Source organism: Ochotona curzoniae, unplaced genomic scaffold, assembly GCF_017591425.1.
Source record: "Ochotona curzoniae isolate NIBS_2020 unplaced genomic scaffold, NIBS_Ocur_1.0 contig_3255, whole genome shotgun sequence".
Classification (NCBI taxonomy): domain Eukaryota; kingdom Metazoa; phylum Chordata; class Mammalia; order Lagomorpha; family Ochotonidae; genus Ochotona; species Ochotona curzoniae.
Window position 1 is genome coordinate 4,110,204 of NW_024465777.1, and position 13,795 is coordinate 4,123,998.

General features: G+C 57.7%; 2 protein-coding genes across 2 annotated transcripts; one reads left to right on the forward strand and one right to left on the reverse strand.

The window, feature by feature from the left end:
• The first annotated feature begins 7,696 nt into the window (after nucleotides 1-7,696).
• Nucleotides 7,697-8,545, forward strand: FAM110D (family with sequence similarity 110 member D). Its single transcript, XM_040979758.1, has one exon. The coding sequence runs from the start codon at nucleotides 7,721-7,723 to the stop codon at nucleotides 8,543-8,545; it is 825 nt and encodes a 274-aa protein (XP_040835692.1). The 5' UTR covers nucleotides 7,697-7,720.
• Nucleotides 8,546-9,726: 1,181 nt separating this feature from the next.
• CUNH1orf232 (chromosome unknown C1orf232 homolog) lies at nucleotides 9,727-12,956 on the reverse strand. Its single transcript, XM_040979759.1, has 4 exons — nucleotides 12,873-12,956; nucleotides 11,292-11,375; nucleotides 11,023-11,120; nucleotides 9,727-10,012 (listed from the first exon to the last, which is right to left on the reverse strand). Exons 1-4 carry the CDS (start codon nucleotides 12,954-12,956, stop codon nucleotides 9,727-9,729), a joined length of 552 nt encoding a protein of 183 aa, XP_040835693.1.
• Nucleotides 12,957-13,795: the final 839 nt, after the last annotated feature.

The window sequence follows — 13,795 nt, forward strand, 5'->3', positions numbered from 1 at the left end:
TCTGTGTTGGTTTGGTCACTCCCAAGCCCCCAAAGCCACCAGGACTCTTCTGTCACAGGGGCTCCACCCTAAGGCCCTTGTATAATCTAATTGTTTCCAAAGGCCCCACCTCTGAACACCATGATCAAATTAAACTTTCACATTCCCCAAATCCATTAATACCATTAGCTGTTCAATTGCTACATCAGTTTAACTGTCACTCATAGCACCTGTTTACTTCAGGTCAGACCCCAGAATAGGGGTTCAGGTCACCAAGCTCCCCCCTCTCCAGCTCCCAAAGCTATCTCTTCCCTGTCCCCTCCGTCCTCAGGCAGGACGGCCTGGCTCTCACGCAGCATGTGAGAATAGCTTTGTCTCAGCAGTCCCCACAAGTCTCCTTGGCTCCCATTGAGTCCCAGGCCCCCATCTCTGCAGCAGGTGTTGCAGCCTGAGAAACAGGATAGGCTCTGGATGTGGGCCTAGATCAAGGGTCCCACTCCGGATCAAATTACCTCACTCTTGGAGCACAAGAACCAAGTGGGAGAAAGAGCCAAGATCGGCGTCAGAGTTCCAGGAGAAAGGGAAGAAACTGCTGAGTAGCAGGACCACAGATGTCACCAATCCTGGGAAGGATGGAGATGTTGATGGTGATGGCAGAGAAGGTGGCAGCTCGAGTCCAGTAGTAATAGGCATTTGGCTACACACTGCTGTGGGCCCCTGTCACTCAAGGTATTGGGCTGGACACTGCAGCATGAACTGCTGCCTCAAGGTTAAGGTAAACTGTCAGAGTGACACTGTCCAGCCCCAGGGAAATGAGTACTTCTCCCCATCCCTTGCCCAATGTCCTCCCTGCACATAGCTCCAACATGTGAGTGTCACAGTGGCCCGCCGGCTGCTGCCAGCAGTGAGCCCAGTCCTTGGAGTGGGAGAGCAAGTTGCTGATCCTCGAGGGAGGAAGTGCGACCTGCCTGCAATGTCCAGTGTCCATGCTCTGGTTTCCTCTGGCTTCCGGTCCCCAGCTGGGTAATTTCCACAGCAGCACAGAATGAGGACCATTCTGCTATGAACAAGGGGTTTTCCTGCTTGTACATTTATAAATGAAAGACTGACTTAACTTCCCGACAGCCTCACGGTGCTAATCCTATGCTGTTAGGGATGCAACCTCGCTTTATCAGAGGGCAAAACTGTGTTCCAAGATGGGAAATGTATGTGAGGACATTGGTGCCATGATCAGCGGTAGGGATCCTTTATCGTAGGAACCTGACGCGCAATATTCCTAGTGGAGCCAACACAATGGTTCATCAGCTAGCCCTCTCCTTGCAAAATGCCTGGATCCCCTATGGACACCGGTTCATGTCCTGGCTTCTCCACTTCCCATCCAGCTCCCTGCTTGGGGCCTGGGAAAGCAGTAGAGGACGGCCCAAAGCCTTGGGACCCTGCACCTGCGTGGGAGACCTAAAAGAAGCTCCTGGCTCCTAGCTGTGGTTTGGCTCAGTTCTGGCTGTTGCAGCCCTCTGAGGAGTGAACCAGAGAAAAACAGATCTTTCTCTTTCTTTCTCTCCATAAATTTGATGCGCCTTTCCAAGAAAAATAAATGATTTTTTTTTTAAAAAGTCCTCATCATTTCTGAATTTCAGTTTTAGTGGCTACTATCTATTTGCGAGGTTAGTTGCTATTATCTCACAAAATGCCACTGAATTGAAGGGTTTTTAAAGATTTTTTTTAAAAAAAAGATTTATTTATTTTTACTGGAAAGTCAGATATACAGAGAGGAGGAGAGACAGAGAGGAAGATCTTCCATCCAATGATTCACTCCCTAAGTGACCGCAATAGTCAGAGCTGAGCCAATCCAAAGCCAGGAGCCAGGAGCTTCTTCCGGGTCTCCCACACGGTTGCAGGGTCTCAAGGCTTTGGGCCGTCCTCGACTGCTTTCCCAGGCCACAGGCAGGGAGCTGGATGGGAAGCGGGGCTGCTGGAGTTAGAACCTAGCCAATTGCCTGCACCCAAATCTTTTATCACCCAGCATTGCTGGTCCTTTAACAAAACACCCATCCTTGTTCAGTAAGCATGAAAGTCAGTTACCTCTGATACTTTAGCAACTTTCTGGAAAACAAAAGCTTCTCTCAATGCTGTCATCACAGAGACACTAGTCAAGGCAGGGGGAGAGATCTCCTGCCCGTCCACTCCCTGTGCTTCCCCCACCCCCATGCTACTGAGTCCAGATGGAATGGTTCTGTCCTTTGTCCCCTGTACAAAAGCACCTGGGTGAAGAGAGCAGCGAAAGGTGCACGTGGTGGAGATGGAGAAGCCAGAGCGGGCGATGGAATGGACCAGGGACAGGTGGGGCTGCCCTCTCTCTGGCCCTGGCTTCATTCAGTCCAGGGAACTTGAAGTTCCACTGAGGGGATAGCTCAGCCAGCAGCTGGTGGAGCCTGCCCCAGCACTGCCTGAGCAGGAGGGAGGCCACAGTTCAGCCTCGTGATGATCAGCTCTGCCACCTGCAAGCTGTGTGACCAAGGCGAAGGCACCTCAACTTTCTGTGCTTCTCTTTCCCCCTCAGCTCTAGGGCAGAATTCTTAGAATATCTGCTTCATGTAGGGCTTCGTAAGAAGTAAGTGAGGGGGGCCTGGTGCTATAACCTAGTAGCTAAATCCTCACCTTGCATGTGCCAAGATCCCATATAGGCACTGATTTGTATCCCGGCTGCTCTACTTCCCATCCAGCTCCTTACTTTTGGTCTGGGAAAGCAGTAGATATTACCCAAAGCCTTAAGACCCTGCACCCATGTGGGAGATCTGGAAGAAGCTCCTGGCTCCTTGCTTTGGATCGGATCAGCTCAGCTCCTGCTGTTGCAGCCACTTGGGAAATGAACCAGCAGATGGAAGATCTTTATATATCTCCTTCTCTTTGTGTATCTGTATTTACAATAACAATAATAATAAACTTTAAAAAAATGTGAGTGATGGGGCCTGGTGTGGTAGCCTAGTGGCTAAATCCACTCCTTGCACAAACTCGGATCCCATATCAGCACTGGTTCATGTCTCGGCTGCTCCACTTCGCATCCAGTTCTCGGCCTGTGGCTTGGAAAAGTAGTAAAGAACAGCCTAAAACCTTGGGACCCTGCATCTGCATGGGAGATCCTGGCTCCTGACTTCAGATCAGCTCAGCTCCAGCTGTTGAGGCCACTTGGGGAGTGAACCAGCAGATGGAAGATCTTTGTCTCTGTAAATTTTACTTTCCAACAAAAATAAATAAATCTTTAAATTAAAAAGAAGTGAGTAAGGAGGTATCGTGCTTTTTAAAGCACCAAGCACCTGGCAAATACAGTGTGTGGTTCAGACCCTGGGCCACAAAGCCAGACGAGGAAACCTGCCTTTTGTTCTTCCCGAACACCATGTAGATGCTTAGAAAAAATGCCCCAGATGACTGGCACATTCCTCATGCTGGCTCCCGTGGTGCAAGCACTGGGTGCTGGGCTCTGCCCAGGGCCACGCCCCCTGGGTTGGGCGGTCCATTGCTGTGTGTGATCAGATGCCCTAAGTCAGCCCAGCCAGGGACTTGCACCTTCTCTCTCCTAAAGCAGACCCCAGCCTGTTGTCCTTGTCTCCACCCCATCTTCTCTTTATCCCCAGCTGAGCCACCTCCCACCCCTTCCCCTTGGCAAGCCCTTCCCTGACCTCTTGGCCTCACAGAGCCCCCAGCTGTGGCTGTCTTGCCCCCCACCACTCTCTTTCATGCACAGCCCAGCCAGAAACACCCTCCAGGCCCAGCTCAGAGCCCTGGCTCTTTGAAGCCTGCCGCCTGCCTCCCCCAGGAGGCTGAGCGCCTTACCCATCTGCCACCGGAGCCTGGCTTGGTGCAGGTGTCTGCATGATTTGTTAGTAATAGCTGAGGGGCTGAGAACCAAGGAGGTGCAGGTCAGAGGGATGGGGAAGGTGCTGGGGGAAGGCTGGAGGGTGGGACACCTCTCCATGCCCTGAGGACCCCAGAAGCCAGGCACCCTCTGAGCTCCCTTTCTTAGTGGCCTCCTCATTCGCATTTCACAGGGAAGGAAACTCAGAGAGGTTTTGTTCTTGCCGGAGGACACACAGCAGGGCTCACAGAGTTGATTGGCCTCAAAGGCAGGGCTGAGGCGTGGATGGTTGTTGGATACTCTGTGTGGGAGGAGGGGACACCCCATCCCCCAGTCCTCATTCCTTACACTACCCAGAGCCCAGAGCCACTTCCCTGTGCTCCCCACGGGGTCTGACTCAGACCCATTCCTGATCTACTCTCCTTGAGATCCGGGAATGTGTCTGGAAAGAGGAAGGAACTGCATCGCTGAGACACACTGGCCCCTGGCCTGAGGTCCTGGCGCTGCAGTCGGAAAGAACCACTTGAAGGCTATCCCCAGGGATGGGAGCTGAGATCAGAAAGAGAAAGGCTGTGGCTCGGGCAGGGAGCCACGATGGCTGCCATGAGGTTGGCCCAGGCTTGGCCAGGTCGCTGAGCCCCTGCCCTCCACTGGCTCTTCCACCCCTGACAAAGCCTGACCTGCCTGGATGGCCCAGGGACTGTGCCTCCCACGGGCACTGTCACCTCTCAGGCAGGAACTTGTGTGAGCAAGATACAGTAGCCTTCCCTGGAGTCCCAGGCCCTGATCCCCAGTGTCATGCAAGCAGAGCTGGGCTCCCAGAGCAGCCCCCTCCGGACTGAGCCCTATGGTCAGGGGGCAGAACTGGGACTCTGTTCTGAGTTCCGAGTCTGACCTCTGGCCCTACCACCTCCAACAGGGCTCTGGGAGGGGTGGGGGGGGGGGGAGCTGCCTGCCTGCCCCCCAACCTATCCGGATGTCTCTTTAAAGACAAAGGGATGGGGGTTATATCAATGCAGACAGCCCCATCCTCCCCGCTCCCCCCCACTCCAGGCCTGCCAGGTTTCCTGCCATTGACAGCAGCCCAGCTGGGCCCTACCCAGCCTCCCTCTGCTTAACCCCTTCCTGACCAGTCTACTCCCTGGCTCAGCCCTGGCATTTACTGATCTCTCAGGGAAAGTTCATTATTGTGAATGAGCTTGGCGCAGTCATTTCCACTCTCCCCTCCTGAGCCTCAGGTTCTTCCGCTGTAAATGGGGAGGGGAGAATACTAGAATCCACCCCCTGGAGCAGGACTCTTCCTGATAAAGTGTGGTCACAGGCAAGCACCCAGATCTGAACAGCACCCGGCCCCCAGCCTGCCTCGCCGCCAGCTGCAGTCTGGATGGGCCTTGGAGTCTCACACTCCTTGGCACACCTGCTGGCAGAGCTGAGCGGGAGCTGGGTTCTGCCCACTGGCTTAGCGGCCTGGTCACTCCCCCTCCGAGGTGGGGGTGGGGTGTCAATTATTCAAGAGTACAGGTGTGAACTTGCTCTGCAAATATCCAAGGTGCTAGAAGGCAGGAAGAAGGGCTGGTGGAGAGCTGGCAGCTGAGTGGGGGTGGGGAGAAGGCGGCAGGGACCCTCGGCTAGGACCCTGCTGTTTGAATTCTGTGGGGCTGCAGTGACTCCCTCCGGGTGGCAAGGGGGGAAGGGGACAGGAGAAGTAGGGGGAGGCACGCTTCATCTTGGGAAGGGTCAGGAGTCCCCAAGTAGGGACAGAGGAGCACGAGGGCAGAGGGACCCAGGCTGGGCCCCAGAATCACCCCCCATCACCCTCTTCCTGGCCGAGAAGAGGACATCGGCAAGGACATCTCCAGTGAGTCCCCAGGGGACCTTCCAGGCCAGCAATAGGGACACTGGCACATCTGCTGTTGGCTGTCCCCTCTCTCCAGCTACATCCTGGCCCCAGCCCTAGAGAGTCGCCCACACCAGCACAGGTCCCAGCCTGTCACATAAGCAACAAAGGAAGCAGACTAGAGCCTTGTCTGGCCCCATAAGCGCAGCGGCCCCAGCTCAAACCTGGGGAGGAACAAGTCTGCGGATGCAGAGATGACTTGCTTGGGCTTCTGTCCCTCTCCCACTTCCAGTGTGCAAATCAGCATCAAGGAGAGGACCTGCAGCTGGAGGCGGCGACCAGGAAGGAGTTAACAGAGGCTGGGCTCCAGCTCAGGAAGGCAAGGGTTAATGGGGGGGGGCGGATGGAGGCTTTCTCTCAGCTTTTCCTGTGGAGAGTGAGGTTTGGCGGCCACCAAAGTTACTTCTGGTCACTGCTGTCCCTCCTGTCTTCAGTGTGGACCTGCCTGTGGATCTCCATAGTTCAGCCCCGCCTTCCCCTGCCACTGGTGCCTGCCACGGGGCACAGGTAAGCAGTGGGGGCTGGTGCCAAGCCCAGGTCCTCCTTGGGCCAACTCTAGCCCCTGGGAGATGAGCAAGAGGACAGCCGCCAGGCTCTGGGGGTGGGGACGCCTGTGGTCAGCCAGCCCAGAAGGCAAGGGACAGGCGGTGGACGGCGGGACTATTTTGGTCCTTGTGTTTAGGGACTTTTTATAGCCTTGCTGCTCAGGGCAGGGAAGGGCAATAGGGGAGAGGGTACCCTGGAGGTCAGATAGTGCCCTCCTAGGACCTCAGACGCCGACCCTCTGTCCAGTGGGCCCCTGGGAGAAGGGAGGGGGCACTGCTGGACTCTCCTTGTGTCCAGTGGCCTGGTCGCCAGCCACCTCTGCACACTGGGAGCAGGGAGGAGGGGGCGTCTCTGCCCTAAGACCTCCCAGCCCCGCCCCACCCCCAATCCCTGGCTAATCCCCAGACCCAAAGTCCCCTCACCACCCCCCCACACACACTGCTCTGTCCTTCTCAGCTGAATGGGGGCTGCGCTGAGCCAGGTGGGTGGCCCGGGACCTGTCACCTCTTGATTTATGACCTCTCTTCACCCCTTTCCCCAGCCCAGGGGACACAGACGAGAGGGGTCATAGGTCTTGGGATGAGAAGGGGACAGAGTGCCCAGGGCAAGATAATGAGAAGAACTGGTGGGATCAGCTCTAATGGAAACCGCTTGGTTTTATAGCCGGAGGAATGAAAGCAAAAGGCCAGACGGAGGTCCTGATAGGCAAATGAGAGCCCACCTGGACTGGTTTGGCCTGAGACCGGGGTTCCAGGCCCAGCACGACCTCTCCAGAGGGCTCAGGCCAGCCTCTTCCTCCTGGATCCAGGAAACGGAAGCACAGGGTTGGCCGAAGCGGTCATCCTAGTGCAGTTTTCTGGGACCCCCTTGGCAGGAGCAGCGCGTGGCTGCCGGGACCTGCCAGTCCCTCCCGCCCCTCCCCTTCCTGGATGGCCCTGCTGCGCTGGGCAGGGCCCTGAGCTGCAATCACTGGAGGTTCCTACCCGATGGTTATGTCCCTGACCCGGAGGGGAGAAGGGGGAAGGGCGGGACCCGCCTGTGGCTGCGGAGCCTCCTTGTCTTGGGCTCAGAACTGCTGGATTGGAAGAGGTATTTTTTCCGGTTAAGGTCGCTTTTGGGAATAGGGCCGGGACCAGCCCTATTTCCTTTCCAAGCGTCCTGCTTGCTGGTGCCTGCTTGCGCGTCCGTGGTCAGACCAGGGCATCCTCGCAGGGGCATACGTTTTCTGGTGACCTAAGAGCCCTCATCTAAGGACTCTGAATGATGGGGAAGGGGTAGCCGGCTGGCTCCACACCCAGGGATGCCTGTCGCAGAGGGGCAGGGACCTCTCATTTCCTGTGCCCTCTCGCCTTACAGGAGCCAGGACGCCGCCCCTCGGATCTCTCTTGGGCCAGCCAGGGACCATCAGCAGCTGATGGGGCACGCACCTGGCCCGCTCTGCTAAGATGCTACTGACTCCTCCCTCCGCCGCCTCCAGAACACGGACCCCGAGTGCCGTGGAAAGACTGGAGGCCGACAAAGCTAAGTATGTGAAGACGCACCAGGTGATAGCACGACGCCAGGAGCCAGCCCTGCGCGGAAGCCCTGGGCCACTCACACCGCACGCCTGCAACGAGCTAGGGCCTCCAGGTTCGCCCAGAACGCCCAGAGCCGCCCGTCGGGGCAGTGGCAGGCGGCTACCAAGGCCCGACTCCCTGGTCTTCTACCGCCAGAAGCGGGACTGCAAGGCTTCGGTGAACAAAGAGAACGCCAAGGGTCAGGGGCTGGTGCGCCGCCTCTTCCTGGGCGCCACCCGGGACACTGCCCCCGGCAGCCCGGGCCCAGCAGCAGAGCGTCCCGCAGCGGCTGGGGGGTGGGCCGCGCCCCCAGTCGCCCCGGAAGCGGCAACCAAGCGGCCGCTGTGTCCCACGTGCTCACTGCCGCTGTCGGAGAAGGAGCGATTCTTCAACTACTGTGGCCTGGAGCGCGCGCTGGTGGAGGTGCTCGGAGCCGAGCGTTTCTCCCCGCAGAGTTGGGGCGCCGATGCGGGCCCCCAGTCCGGAACTGCTCTGGCGCCCGGCTCCGGGGACGACAGCGACTGGACGTCCAGCGACGGCGATGTCGACAGACCGGACGGTGCGGGCGGCGGCGGCTCGGAGGCAGCGGGCTCGACGCGGGACGAGCGGCCCGCCGTGTCGGTAGTGGAGCGCAACGCGCGCGTCATCCAGTGGTTGTATGGCTGCCAGCGCGCTCGTAGCTCGCCGCCGTCGCCGCGCGAGTCGGAGGTGTGAGGGCGGGCCTCACGCCCGGGAGCCGGCTCTCGGGAGTCCGGGCTTCCCCCGGACCTCAGCGTCCCCAGCAGCCGAACCTTGGGGAGACGAACCCGCAGGACGTGGAGAGTCCCTCCCAGCGCAAACGGCAGCAGAAGGAGCGACCGCGCGCCCCTTTGGAGAGCCCGGGTCAGGGTTTAGGGGACCGCGGGAGCGGGGATTGGGGGGGATCTGGTTGACTCCTGGGGTGGGAGATGAGCCAACCTACTGAATAAAGGGAATACGTGATTTCAGGGGGTTGTGAGCTGGATTGGCGGGCGAGCAGGTTCCGCGGGCTCCAGGCTGGATTCGGGTCGAAGCCGCGTCCCTCCGAGAGGGAAGGAGGCAAGGGGCTGCTCGTTGCCATGCACGAGGCCAAGCACCTGCACACAGAAGGCGCTCGATACGAACGCTGAGCTGCGACCACCGACCTCCAATGTGATCCAAACTACAGCTGCTGGGCAGAGCACGTTTACGGAGCCCTGGGGAGGGGTGGGCTTCAGAATACTGGGGATCCCTGGACCCTCCCCAAGTGACCGCCATTCCCGGGACTTTGCTGCCTCCTTCTGGTCCCTGGGTATAAAAGGCTGAGAGATGAAGAACCCTCCGCCCCACGTCGTGCCTCCAAGTCTCTTTTCCCGGGGAACACCCGGGTCTCCTGTTTCCCCGTACGCGTTCGCCCCTCCAAGCCTTTGTTCTCACCGCCCCATATCTCGCCACCTGTCCTTCCAAGATGGTTCATACTCCCCTCTGCTCTCCAACCCGCCTGACGCGCCCACGCGCGGCTGCCCCATAATTGTGTGCCTTAATTTGTCCCCCAGGGTGGGGCCACCTGTCGTCTGACCTGTGCCTAGCACAAGATCTGTGCACACAATACAGTCCCAAGCAATGTTTGTGGAATTCAGTCAGGCTGGATAGACTATTCTCGGGGCTTCCCCAGCTTCCTAGAAAACTACCTTAAATCCAGACACCCTGTCTGTCACTGTTCACTCTACTCGTCCCGTCCCGTCGTGTAAGTAGTGAGAGGAGTAAATGAGGACCGACCAGGTGGACCCCGAGCTCCCCCACCCCAAAACAGCCCGGAGAGAAGTATGCGGTCACGCGGGGCTTGGGGTCAGGAGTTTTTATGGGCACTTGGGAAGGGAGAGGTGTCGCCTGGGCTGCTAGTCGTTCTTGGGCGCGGCCTTCACTCTCATCTCGGCCAGTTTGTGGGTGAGGAAGCCCCACTTGAAGCCGGCCGCAGGGTCGGCGTCCCGCGGCTCCGAGCGCTCGGCGGCTTCCTCCGCGGTCTCGTCCCCCGCGTCTGGGTCCGGCTCCGAGGCGGGCTCAGCGCCGCGCAGCATGGACGCCGCGGCCGCCTGCTGCTGCTGCCACCTGCTAGCGAACGCGTCCCAGAATCCCGGCCCGCGGGGCTCCGCCGCCTGCGAGGGGGGCTGCGCCGCCAGCGGGCTGCGCGAGAGGGGCCGCGTCAGGGGGCTGGCCCGGGGTCCCCCAGAGGGATAACGCACAGCAGGCGGCGGCAAGGGACCCGGGATGGGGCCCCGGGGACTCGGGGCACAGTCAGGTGACTGGCAGTGCCCGGCAGGAAAAGAGGGGCAGGGTTGGTGACCTCAGAGGCACAGGAGGACCCAGCATGGGCCGGGGTCAGGGTCAGGTGAGCCCTCCCCGCCACCCCTCCCACCCCCCAGCGACACGGGATGAGGCTCAGGATCCCCAGGAGAGTCCCGGGGCACTGGAGAGAGGTCGGGGAGCAGGGAGGCGGGGAGACGGGGTGGGGGGAATACCAGGAATGCATTAGAGTGGACATAACTCGGGGCTAGGGTCCAGGACTAACACGGAGGAAGAAAGGCCTGGATCGGAGGCCTGGGAGCGAGGGGGTGAGGTGGACTGGGGGTTAGACTGGAGGTGCTGAGGGAGGGGTGACTGAGGCCAGAGTCGGGGGTGGGGAAGAATGGGGGAAGCCCTGGCAGAGCAGAGAAGGCTAGGTCAGGTCAGGGTGTCCCTAGGGCAAAGGAAGTGGGGTCAGAGGACGGCAAGTGTGTGAGTGGCTGGACAAAGGGGCAGAGTTGGAGGGAGCCCCAGGCCGTAGCTGACCCCTTGGCCCCTCTGCATCAAAGACCTTCTAGAATCCTGGTTCCCAAGCATGTTGTGCCAGCGGCTCTTTAGGGACCTTGCTGGATGCATCCTGGCCTGGGCATGCAGCAGGTCAGACCACTGAGGCAATTCTGGGAGTTCCACCCAGGCCCCCCGTGGAGGGTGGGGGTGGGTAGGAGGGCTTAGCATGTGGGAAGCTTAGAACCAAGCTACCCTCTACTGCAATTCTCTCTCCTGGGGAAAAGTGGGGACAGAGCTCCAAGCCATCAGTGGATAAAGAGCCAGCCAGGAAGGAAGGAAAGGACAGGGCAGAAAGAGACCCCAGGCCCCTCCCGGAGCCCTCCAGGACACACCCACACACGTACTGGTCAGCTGGGGGCTCTGGTGGCAGCAGCTTGTCTTCATCTTCTTTGTTAAACAGAGATGACATGGTCAGCCAGCCTTTCACCCCTACGCCCTGGACCTAGGCCAGAGGAGTGGGAGTCAGAAAGAGCCCCCACAACCTCCCAGGGCATCCTGGACCTAGGATGGAGAGGCTGGGAGTCAGGAAGACCGCCCCCCCCCAAACCTCCCAGGGTGTCCTTGTGTCTCTATCAGGCTCCACAGGGTGAGGGCTGAAGGGGGGAAAGCTCACCCGGCGGGCCAGCTGCGACACGGCGTTGAAGGCCTCCTCACTTGGCTGTGCCACTTCAGACTCCGCTAAGGCTGGGTTCCCCGTCTGGGATACAAGACCCCCACCCAGCATGAGAGAGGCCCCAAAGGAGCAGGCCCTCTCTTCCAGCTGCTAGCCCTGGACACACAGACCAAGCACCCTAAACCCCACAGAGCTAAACAGTACATCCTCTTCCCATCCCTGCCGGGGCACATGGGTGCATACACAGGAAATTTGTCCACTAAGTTACCGGTCCACTAAGTTCACATGTGCCTGTGCAGCCCCACCTGCAGATAGCTCTGTCAGCCACACAGCTATCCACACTCTAATTCCAGGGATGCGATCATACACAGCCCTGGCATCTGCTGTTGGCCTGTACCAAGGTGGACGTGCTGTGAGGCATCCATATGAGGTCACACATAGAATGACCCATTCACACCTGTGCACTCACATAGCTGTGCACAGCAGCCAGATCACACACACGGACAAAAAATCTCTCCACCTCTCCAACACACACACACACACACACACACACACACAACATGTGCATACACACATATCCCTTATAAACATAGCTGGAGGCACGCAGGTGTAAAACATCTACCCAAAATGTACACACCTTATAATACCAGACTTAGCTCACCTGCACACTGGAGTACACCTTCACTGGGGATTCCACATGAGCTCAGTCTGGAAAAACTTTTTCCCAACACTCCACCCATCGCAGGCCTAGTTCCTGCCCCTGCCACACTACCTATATGGCTCCCACTTGCCACAGCCTCAAGACATAAGGTGGTTTCCAGGTCTAAGTCCTTTTTGATTTTTAGAATCAGGGTAAAGCATGACCTGTTCATGGCTTTGACCTGATGTTGCTATGGTGACCTTCAGATCCCACATGTCCCTGTTTCCAGTCATAGAAACTCACTACCTCTTGGACAAGCCATTCCACTTCTGCTTGGCCCTGTCTGTGTCATGCTAGGGCCATTATGGCCTTGGGCCAAACTGCTCCCTGTGACAACCATGTAGGTGCCAGCTTGAGTCCCAGCTGCTCCACTTTTGATCCAATTCCCTGATAATACACCCAGGAAAGCAGCAGAAGATGGCCCCAAGGACTTGGGCCCCTGTCATCCATGTAGGAGACCTGACTGCTGACTTCAGCTTGGGTCAGTTCTGGCTGTTGTAGCCATTTGGAGAGTAAACCAGCAGATGGAAGTTTTCTGTATCTCTCTCTCTCTGAAATTCTTTCAGATAAATAAATACATTTTTAAAAAGGAAAATGTAGTGTCATGCTAGGTACCCCTGTATGGCCAGAAACCACTTGTCCTAGAAGGATTTGTCCCAAGTGGCAGCCCGCGAGGTTTTGGGGGACAGTGGCCAGTTCTCCCACTACCTTCTTCCTCGGGTCTCTGAACTGTCTTGGCCCTGCATTGGGCTGCTCACTGTGCCTCGCCTCTTTGGGCCCCTGGCTTCAGCACAAAGGTGCTATCTTTTGGGGATCTTCCCTCACCCCTTTCTCCTTCTCCCATATTTCTCCTCCCCCCATTCAGCACCGATGGCACCCACCTCTTCTGCCAGATCCTCCTCAGACTCCCCACTCAGAGTCTGCAACACTTTGGACTTGTAGGTTTTCCAGAAGGCCTGGTTCATGGCTGCAGGTGACAGGGCCCTGGTGCCCAGGCACAGGAAGGCGTTGGCTCAGGGGGCACCGGTGGATCTGGCTCCAGAAACTTGGTGAGGCCAAAAGCCTGTCCCTATGATCAGGTGACTTCATTAAAGATGTACCAACCTCCCCAGCTGGCACAGTGCCCAGCAGGCAAACCTGATCCAAAGATATCGGGGGTGGGGGGAAGGACAGAGCAGCTTGTGCTGCTTCAGCCTGCCTTGACCCATATCGGCCAGGAATGACGAAGACCTCCCTCCAGAGACAGAACTGTCTCTTGGGTTTAGGAATACTTGAGATTGCAACCTTCTTGGAAGGGTCTCAAACAAAACCTCTTCGATTCACCAAGTCCCTGTGCCTGGGACCCAGGCTGGAGACCCTGGGCCTTTAAGCTCAGTGTCTCTGATCTGCAGTGGGCAGGTCCCCAGGCTCCAGGTCGGCATCCCCTGGGCTTCCATTTCACTGGTTTGTTTGGGCTGGAAACTGATTCCTCTCCCTAGGGATGCACGTGCCCGTCTTCCTGTTTCCTGGCAACAGGTTCCAAGGAGCGGGAACCCCTGAATAATTGCTGACCTCCTATGGCCAAGTCCAGGGGAGTTGGTTCTGGTGGGCTTGGGAGGCACCAGGCTCCCAGGAATGGGAAATGGCTGCCCAGCCCTCTTCCCACTTCGAGTATACAGTTCCCAGTTACATCCTGATTAACTGTATTCCTATTCTTACAAAAAAAAAGAGATTATTTACTTATTTACTTTTTTTAAATTACAGATTTTTTTATTTGGAAAGGTAGATTTACAAAGAGAAGGAGAGACAATGAGAAAGATCTTCC

Bases quoted from the DNA above. Each gene is read 5' to 3' on its own strand.
- FAM110D (XM_040979758.1), top strand. From the start codon at position 7,721: ATGCTACTGACTCCTCCCTCCGCCGCCTCCAGAACACGGACCCCGAGT.
- CUNH1orf232 (XM_040979759.1), bottom strand. From the start codon at position 12,956: ATGAACCAGGCCTTCTGGAAAACCTACAAGTCCAAAGTGTTGCAGACT. The intron at 11,376-12,872 runs GTGGGTGCCATC...CTTGTATCCCAG, and splicing joins AGGAGGATCTGGCAGAAGAG to ACGGGGAACCCAGCCTTAGC. The intron at 11,121-11,291 runs GTGAGCTTTCCC...CCTCTGGCCTAG, and splicing joins TGTCGCAGCTGGCCCGCCGG to GTCCAGGGCGTAGGGGTGAA.